This window comes from Pteropus vampyrus, unplaced genomic scaffold (assembly GCF_000151845.1).
Source record: "Pteropus vampyrus isolate Shadow unplaced genomic scaffold, Pvam_2.0 Scaffold65, whole genome shotgun sequence".
Taxonomy (NCBI): domain Eukaryota; kingdom Metazoa; phylum Chordata; class Mammalia; order Chiroptera; family Pteropodidae; genus Pteropus; species Pteropus vampyrus.
The window spans coordinates 662,621-672,797 of NW_011888846.1; the positions used below are offsets into that span (position 1 = coordinate 662,621).

Here is a 10,177-nt window from a genome sequence, read left to right on the forward strand (position 1 = left end):
ACAAAAGGCCTATTTGCCAGCCTGGCAGTGTAGTCAGGACAACACCTTTCATTCCTGGTCAGATCCACCTCCACCCCTGGGGCCATGTTGAATTGCTGTGGCTGCCCATCTGTGGCGGGCACTGTAAACTTTCCAAGGTGGAGTGAGGCAAGCAAGGCCCTAACATCCGTGGAGACCTATCTGGTGTCTCCATCATCCCAGCCCACAGCTGATGACCTTATAGAAAGCTATAACTCTGAGTGCAGATAGAGCCTAAAGTCACCAGTTAACAAACATCTTCTTTGCTGCTCATAACCCCTAGCAGTGCACCTGCCCGATCTCTCTGTGTGAAAAGCCTCAGGATCAAAAAGGATATTGAGTCATAATCTAATAACGTAAAGAATTCGGAAATGACTGAAATCTCCTGTGAGAAGGAAATCTCCTTTCCTTCTAACCTGGACCATGTGACCAAAACAGGCTAGCTGAAGGTGGACGACAATCTGGGGCTAAGTGTGACTAGCAGAACTGTCACATTCCGGCCAGGAAGGACCGCTGCTTCTCTCCCACAGGTCTCCATTTACACCATCGTTTACTGACTAGCCAGAGCTGGACAGCGTTTAAAAAAACTAATGGCAATAATAAACATTCTTCCTGTGCAACAAACTCTGTAGCTAGTGACTCCTCACAATAAGCCTCATCCTTATGTAACAGATAAGTAATGGAGGTTCAGGGACTGGTCAAAGGTCACATAGCCAGGAGGTGAAAGATTGAGATTCAAACCCAGGTCCAACTGGGCCTAAGCCTGGGGCTGGCCCTCTCCACCCACCCTTGCCACTCATTCCCCAGGGGAACCAGACTGTGCCAACCATGCCCGGTCAGAACATTATGGGACAAGATGAATCACCTTAGCTCTAAAATACCCAGCCACGTCATTGTTCTGTCACCCTGATTTATGGAAATAGGAGAGGCATTGTTAAGGCTTAAAGGTCCCTGCCTCAGAAACCAGAGCCTGCTGCTAACAGCCAGCTGAGGGAGCCGTGCCTGGCTTTCAGCAAAAACAGTCCGTTTTCAAGCAAGCATCCTACGTACCCCCTTCTCCCTACCCCTCCTTAAATCCCTAACGTGAGTCTGGTTCCCCATTAACCTCTATCCCCCAAATTTTATTCCCAGGACTGTCCAAACTCAGGGAAGAAACCGAAGGCTGGAGTTAGCATAAAAACACGTGCTTCTCATTAGATCGTCTGCAGCAGAAGTTGAAACCTGCCCAATTTCGGCACTTGGCATAGAAGCAGAGCACATTGCCTGAAAAACACAATTAATGCTACACTCCCATTATATCCCTGACGGCTCAACCTCTCTGGCACCCTAAACAGACCCAAAACAAATGTCACAGCCTGGCACGCAAGGTCTTCTATCAGCCTGGTCTCCAGGTCTCTCTATTCGAGCCCGGCTGCCCCTCCCAACTCCTCCCCAGCTTGGTGCCTTGGTTCTCGCCTGGAACACCCTCTCACCAATATGCTCCTCCTCCACCTCCATCATTTCTTTTCACACTCAAAGGAAAAGATTCCAAGACGCTATTCCTGACCAGCCCCTTTGCCTACATTTCTTTTCATTGGCACGTATTCAGTAGGCCCACATTTACTGAGCAACCCCATGAGTTGTCAAGCCCTTCTTTGACCAACATTTGGCCAACATTTACTGAGCCCTTTCTATGTGCTTGGCACTGTGCTAAGTGCTTTGTATGTCGCCCTATTGCTCTGTTCCCCTTTATGGAAAACCTTCTCGAAAATGTTTATACTCATGTCTCAATTCCTGTCCTCTCTTGCTCTTTTGAGCCAACTTGGAACAGACTCTTGCCCCCTTTTCTCCACTTTAAAACACACAGTTTTTTATTCCCACTGCCATAGTTACAGCCTACGTGATCTTGATCTCCAAGCATTCTTGTATACCTGTCTTGCCTCTAGCAGTTCTGTCTGTATGAAATGCCTTTCCCCTACCCATGCCATTTGCCCCAGCTCAGAGCCCCTCTACGAAGGCTCTCAGGTCCTAAAATGGAATGTCTTTCCCATTTCTCTGTATTCCATTGGAATGCTACTCTCAGGCTTTTCAGGGTGTGCCCTTTACGAAAGGTGTTATTGTTCATTAGCAGCTCCTAGGTTGCAGGTGTCGGGCTGAGTTCACCTCTGTGACTCCCACAGATCCTGTCAGTGTGGCACTGCGCTCAGGGGGCAGCTGGGTCCACCAGAAGGCCAGGGAAGCAGTGAAGGAAACGCCTTTGAAAGAAGAGCCCTCTGGTGATGTGGATGTGACGGGACGCTTGGAAAAGACGACCGTGCCATCCGGAGCTTGTAACAAGGGCGGGAACAGCGGGACAGTCAGTCCGGGACTGGTTCCGCCCAGGACGAGGGCGCTCGTTTCATGAGAGAGAACTGCCACCGCTGAGGCCTGCCTGTGGCAACCCTAAACTTCCTTACTCAGACATCAGTATTGACCTGTTGCTCCCTTTATTTTGTCCCCGAACCTCAGATTCCAGGAGAAGTTCCTAGAGATCTGCTTCTCACCAGCTTAGGGACTGGAATAAAAGGAAGAAACAGAAACAGGCATGACGGACACCAACGACCATTATTCAAGCACATACAACAATCTACACACTTGCCTATTCCAATATAAATCATTGAATCCGCAATTATTCTGAGGAGTCGATAGAACTAGCCCCATGAGGAAACTGAGCTCGAATTAAGAGATTTTCCCATGAAAGCACAGATAGAAGACACAGGATAGGTGCAACCTACTATTTCCAGAACATTCCCCGGATTTCCCTGCCAGGGCTCATACTGTGTACTCCACCTGAAAGATCGCTGCTCACCTCTACCTGACTAATCTGACTATTTTTAAAAGGGCAGCTCCCACCTAACTTCCTGCATACAGCAGTCTTGGTTTTCTCCAAGGCGGAAGCAATCGCTTCTTCCTCGATCTGAAGGAACTTTGTACCTCTTTTACGACATGTCTCAGTCTCCCTCCTAATTCGGCTGTTTGTGTACATCTTATTTCCTCTACCAGAACAGAAAGTCCTGGAGGGCACTGATGTGCCCTAATCACCTTGGTATTACTCAAAGCATATAATAAAAGCATGAGAGCAGGTTTCTTGCTCACAGTATTCAATCCACTTGTGGAATGCGGAACACAGAGGCATTGCAAAAGATGACATCTCAGGTATTCTGGTACGAGAGCCCCTGTTTGCAGCTCAAACGAACAAGATCTAAGGGTTACTGTCATCAAAAGCAAACGCCGGCCTGTCACCAGAGGGCATCTACCCCATCCTGGCTTCGGCTTCAAAGTTCCCCCTAAGTCCCAGCCGCAGGCCTCTTGATCTTTCCTTGTTTGCTCATTAAAGTTAATTTGAAACATGAAAAGGTCCAGGACTGAATATTCCAGTAAGGCCAGGCCTTCTTAATTCAGAAACTGCAGACAAAACTTAAAAATAGGGCAGGGGTTGCCAGGACAAGGCCAGTACACGTAGCACAGGCCCTGACCCTCTGATCATGGACTGATACCTGCAGTCAGCTTTGAGGATGCCAAGAATATCGAGAAGTAGATTGTGCCTCTTCTTGGAGATATCATGAGTCTTCGGGGAGCTCCACGGTGCTCTCCCTGGGGGAATTCAGGAAACAACAGTTTGTGTGAAAATAGTCTTGTCCGGGGTCCTGGGTGTGGGCTAAGATAATCACTAATAATATATATCAGCCACCATTTTCTGAATTCTCACTGTGTGCCGAGGACTGCACTGAGTGTTTTCACACGGGTTATCTCTTCTAATCCTCACAGTCACCCTCTGAGGTGAAATTATTATTGACCGTATATTACCTATGAGGAAAACGGGGCTTAGAGAAGTTAACTTACCAGACCGAGATCTTATAACTATTGAATGGGAGAGAAGGCATGAAGCTGATTCCAACCACGGTCGAGTATTCCTAGAGACTGGAATACTTAGCCACCTCACCCTGTGGTTTCTTAGGATATCTCAAAATGTTCTAATCTTTCTCAGTAGGCAAAAAACACACTGACCACTAACTACTGCATTAGACGGCGCTGCTCTGAAGGAGGTATCAGTGAGGTAAGGCCTTAATTTTTATTCAATTCCATATATAAAAATTCACTTATTTGAGGAACAAAAGAGCATAGGTTATCACATAAACCTTTGGTGCTATGAGAACCCAAGGCCAAGCGTGCCTATGTGACATGTCAAGGTTTCAAGATTCAGCAGGATTTTTTGTCAAGTTTTATAAAGCTGGAGCCAAGAAGTGAGGAGAGTTGAGGAACATAGAAACACAGAAATGTGTCATCAGCCTCAGGTTCCCATAACCTTCCATTCTAACAGACATTTCTTTGTTCCAGGGGAAATTTTCATTCTAATAAATGTAAGTTACTCATTCCTATGGAAATATTCTTAAAGAAGGAAGTGGAGTCAGGAACAAAAAAGGAACATGGATGCATACAATAAAATGTTAAAAAGCAGTCCAACTATATAACGACAACAATAAATTTAAGCATCTTAAAAAGCAGTCCGACTATATAACGATACCAATAAATTTAAGCATCTTAAATTCCCCTGTCAAACCAGAACAGGTTAAAAGGGAAAGTCAAGCTGTATGCTGACCACAGGACATATGCTCAAATGACTGAGCGCAGAAGGATGAAAACATAGGCATAAAAGTGTAATAGAAACATAATATAAGAAAACAGATATTATAGTGCTAATATCAGACAAAAGAAAACTAAAGATGAGAATCATTAACAATTGCCAGGGACACATTTATTTTCTTCTTTCTATGATATTCAATTTACCAGGAAGAAATAATAATTGTGAATTTTAGTGCATCAACATTGTGGCATCTATATGCCTAGAAGAAAAACTAATAGAAATAAAAAGAGAAATGAACAAATCAGAGTCACATTAAAAGAACATAACACACCCATCTCAGAAATCATATCGTACAAAATTAATAGGATCATGGAATATTTAAATACTTCTCATGAAACATTTATAAAGAAAAACAACATCTTTTTAAAAAGCAGGAAAACATTGTCAACATACAATAGATAATAACAGAAAAAAGAGACAATTTATTTGGAAATTAAAAGATGTTCTTCTAGATAATTTCTGGGATAAAGAGAAAATAAAAAGAGAAATGGAAAAATTATTCCAAAGTGAGTGATAATGAGAGCACTCCATGTATCGAATGCAGGAGGCAGCCAGAGCGAGCTCAGATGGAAAAAGGCTTCTCCTTGTCATTGCATGAGCCTTCGGCCTCCTTACACTAGAGCTGCACAATCAATACCATGGCTACTATCTACATAGCTGGTTAAATTTAAATTCATTAAAATAAAGACTTCAGTTCCCTACTTGCACCAGCCTCATCTGAAGTGCTCAGAAGCCACAGGTGGCTAGAAAATTCCCATCTTTGCAGAAAGTTCTCTTTGGCAGTGCTTCTCCAGAGTTTGCTAGGGCAATTCCAATATGTCAGCTTCATTGACTATAAGCTGCCAGCGAGTCCAGGTTTCAACTGGCCAACCTAGCAGACTATTTACACCATTCCCAGATGTTCAAGCCACATATTAAACATAGAATCTCAGGAAAGTAAACTCATATTGATAAATGTGGCTCGGTCAACCCTTCCATTTCACTTTACACGGTCAAACACCTTTAGAATTCACTCACATCCACACTCCCCACACTCTTGCCAATACTGATTGGTGAGGTCTTGTCATTCTCTTGATGCTTTGATTTCCTCTCTCACCTCAGACCAGGTTTCATACATCCTTGTCTGGGCTATACTGGGATCTACTCTTGTTATGGACATGGAGGTAATAAGGGAGGTGGGACTGGGTCCTACAAAGACTGGCATCCCCTGGTGACAGAATTATCCCAGGTGCAGTCATCAAAAGGCGTCTGTGCAGAGGAAGACGTTTTCTCCCAGGTGGGAAGAGGCACTTTGTCTACCAGAAAGGGAAGTCCCATGGAATTAGAGAGTTCAGAGTTCTCAGCCTCACCTGCATCCCTGTCAGGGTTCCATTCCTCCCCCAAGTACCCTTGTCTTAGCATTAGAGACTGATGGCGCAAGCATTTAATTGGCCCCATCACATTATAATCTGCACAATACAGCTCTGGATTCTTAGCCATGTCTGCCTGTCCCACAACAAGAAGAAATGAAGAATTCCTTTACAGTTGGTATAAAGGTTTTTGAAAGAACTAATCACTAAAACCTCTGAGTTACTAGCAGTTTTCTGGGACATATGTGAGGATGATTCTGACTAATCTCGAACCTCCCCCATGAACAACTCCTCACTGAAATCTTCTAAAATGCACTCTACACATCTCTCAAAATGACATCCTCTAATTCCAAATAATTCTCTAACTAGCGGGTATCTGTCTACTTCGCAAGTGTGTGTCTCTCACTTTTAATTACATTATTAGCTTTGTGAAGACAGGATTATCTCACAGCACTCATGTTTACCAAATTCTTAAGGACCTTCTTGCTCACTCTGGCATATCGAGCTAGGCAAGTGGCAGTGGCTGGGCCTGGGGCCCGTCTAGAGTGTGGGGTGGCAAGTGGGGGAGGCAAGTATGAGGGAGGTCTCGCCGTGGAGTAGCCAGGCCGAGGTCAAGCTGAGTTTTCCTCATAAAACAGCTTTTCAGGCACTTGGTGTCCACAGACACGGGAGCCGTCTGCCAGTTCTGCTAATCATTCACCTCCTTTGGCTTCCTTCTCGGCTACTCGTGGGCAGTGTCTGGTTTGGGATGTGTGATCCCTATCTTCAAAGTTGAGATCAGGATGTTCATGTTTCCATGAACAACATGTAGCGTTGGTGCCTGGCCAAGGTGGGGGTCTGAGCATCCCACATGGGAGCTCAACTGGGGCTGTTTGTCCTCATCCGTGCCATGTGGTGCTGTTCCCTCTCCTCTTCTGGACACTGGTTCACAGATGCCAGGAATGGCCAAGAGGTGGAGACAAATGTGGTGGTCAAGAGATAAATAGTATCTGTTTATCTATCCATGTCCACTATGTCCCTTAGACCCATAGCTCTGATATGCTGGAGATAATGTTACTAGTGACCCAAAACAGTCACTTCTGCAACCTGCAGTCCATTCTAGGTAGACCTGGGCTACTCGGAAACATGCACTGGTTCTCTGTGATGGTAAATACTTAGCTAACCATGGACTTTGCTGCACAGAGGGCCACTTCCCCTCTGAGCAGCTCAGCGATTTCCCAGAACAAAGGCAAGAACCAAAGAGAGTACCAGAGATTTCTCCTCCATGGCTCACTCCATCACGGTGTCATATTACAGCTTCCCTTTGTACCTCTTTCTCCTGAGCATTCAGCTCTTTGAATTTTTCTGGATGTTTTGACCACTAGCTAGAAAAATTTATAGGGTAAACAAAATCACTCCCTTCTATGCAATAACCCCCATGTTGCCCTCCCTTCCTCTTCCCATTTTCCCTCCTCCTTTCCCCCCCCCTTCTTCCTCCTGCCCCCCACCTCTCTCTCTAGAGAACATAGATGTCAAAGCTCTTTCCTTTCTATAATAGAGAAATCGAAGCTCTGCTACTTAGGAGGAAATTCTGACTGGAATCCTGGTTTTTCAATTACCATTCATCTTTTTTTTTCCCATTTCACAACCCTGCCTTCGTAAATCTGAGATTCTACGACAGAATGTCAATAGTGGTTATTGTCAGGTTTGGAACAGCAGGTGCTTATTTTTCTCTCATTTTTTGCCTACGGATTTTCCTTAAAATTTCGCCAAAGGCCATGTATTAGTTTCTCATCAGCTCGGGTAAACTATCTGATATAATAAGCGTATATAAAAATATCTATTGCCTAATCAAAAAGAAAACTTTATTTCTTGGCCACATATAGTCCAAAATGAGTGTTCCTGAACAGTGAGTGTATAGGCCTCCTAAAAGGGGGTAATCCAGGAAACCCCTTCCATCTTGGGGTGCCTCTGTTCCTTCCATCTTGGGGTGCCTCTGTCCTCAACAACACACGATTTTCAAATCAGCTGTGATGTTCTGTATAAAACCAGAAAAAAGGAAAATAGTATGTGAGGGACAATTTTATGGGGGAAGCTAGAAAGTACTATATATCACTTCCATTCACACTCCACTGGCTAGAATGCAGTTGCCAGGCTGCATCTAACTGCAAGACATGATGGGAAATGTAGTTTATCAGCATACAGAGAAAGAAAAGGAAATGAATACAGAGACTTGCTAGCCAATCTATACCACACTCGTGTATGAAAAAGAAAAGAAAGTCAAAGTAAAAATGAAATGAGGAAGGCAAGTCCCCTTGTAAAACAATCTTAAGCTCTTTCTCTTACTGATTTTCACACTCAAGTTCCTACTTTCCCACTGGTAAGAAATGGCCTTCATAGTCAAGGGTATGAACAGGGTATGGATTTTTCTGACATAAATGGGTGTAGGAAAGGGAGATGCGTGTATGAGACTGAGGGCTCAGAGGCAGTGCCTGGACCTGGGTGTAAAATCTCCCCAACTCTATCAGGGGCGCTGTCGCCACATGGAGGCTGCCTCTCTGCCCCACAGCACTGCTTGTATTCTGAGGACAGATGATTATGCTGAAGACTGTGACGTCAGTATGGTTCGTGTTGAGTGATGGACTTCTCTGCCTTCAGCACAATTATCGCTTCCAGAGAAACTCCTATTCCCTGTGCCTCCTAGAATGCACCCAGAACCATTTGTGTGCCCAGAGCCTGCCTCGCCCTCCCTATACCTTGTTCTCTACTATCCGTTCTAACTGAAAAAACTCTTGCCTTGGATACAGCACCTCAGATGCAACTGGCTGTCACCTAGTGCCTAGGACACTTTCTACCTACATAGCAAACGATAATTAAGGAGCAAATCAAGTTGAGCTAATTCACATTAAATATAAGTGGCTCACTGAATCTAATTGTCTCAACTTATCTGCATTTTAATAAATTACACCTTAACATCCCAAAACTGATCTCAAAAGGTGGATTTTCAGATTCATCCACAGTCCAGCAGAGAGAGATTTAGGGGCAGATGAGAGGCTTTCTTGGTGGTCCCCAAAATCTGTCACAGAAAAACAAAGAGGCCAGATAGGGGTCAGTATGTATATATGTAAGCTTCCTGACCCAAATGTTGATAAACTTTTATGTTCAGGAAGAATACATTTGCTTTCACTATATGACCAAAAATATGAGTAAGGAGTCTTAGCAGATGCCTAAATGTTTGTGAGCAACCCAGGCCTTTTCCGAATAATCTCCATGTCCACGCATATCTCCACTGATCCTCTAAGCGCTGGGCTTGAGAATAAGAAACCAAGTCATACGAGAGAGGGACAAGTGTGACCAGAGACATCTCAAAGACCCAAACACATAGCTCATGAGAGCACACATTCTCACAGGTGCATACCAGGAAATACTCATCTCCTTTCTTTGGCAGAAGTCAGTTCCCAGTGTACTAGAATGGAATGTAACAATGAGACCCACCACCCCAGTAGTGTAGGCTCCTGCCCAGAACTTTCCATTCTGTCTCAGAGCAGTGGGCAGAGGGAGATGATAAAAGTAGGTAGAAGTGAGTACTGTCTATGCAGCCCAAAACTTAAGGGGTCCTCAACAGAGAGGAGGGCAGAGAGGTTCTGAGTCATAAAGACCTGTAACTTCATGGGAAAGTTCAATGGTCATTTATACCCAGGGCTGTATCTTTTCTCTTATGGACTGTACCAGGCAACAGTGCTCTTTAAGGCCATGCTAGCCAGTGACTCTCTCCTATATGCTTCGTGTCCTCCTAGGAATAAGGGAAGATGGGCCAGGCTATGGAAAATATCCTATGGAGGTTTGATGAAGATGGTGACTGGCTCCACCTTAACAATTTATGTAGTCTTCTGTCTTGATGATGGGATGGTGTTGATGAACAAAAAGGTGCCACCGAGATTTATGTACCCTAAAGAGTGGCAGCACCTTACCATGTTCATCCTCCTTGCCCTCAATGGCTGTATTGATGTCATGAGCAAGAACTTGCTGCCTCAGAGATGTGTGCTCCTAGAAAAAGGTACCCTGGTCCTGATCCTCTATGTGCTCCTGATGCTCTTCATATCACATGTTCAGGGTTCAGCTGGGATCGAGCTGCAGACTCATTCTCTGCTCATCCTGGTGGTGTTCC

The 10,177-nt window shown here is 44.6% G+C and overlaps 1 protein-coding gene across 1 annotated transcript in view; it reads left to right on the forward strand.

Annotated features, from left to right (window-relative positions):
• Positions 1 to 9,678: 9,678 nt before the first annotated feature.
• LOC111740530 (transmembrane epididymal protein 1A-like) overlaps positions 9,679 to 10,177 on the forward strand; it is a 4,126-nt gene continuing 3,627 nt past the window's right edge. Inside the window, exon 1 of the mRNA XM_023531221.1 lies at positions 9,679 to 10,167. Coding sequence (XP_023386989.1) covers positions 9,679 to 10,167 — 489 coding nt within the window. The remainder of the gene's footprint in view (positions 10,168 to 10,177) is intronic.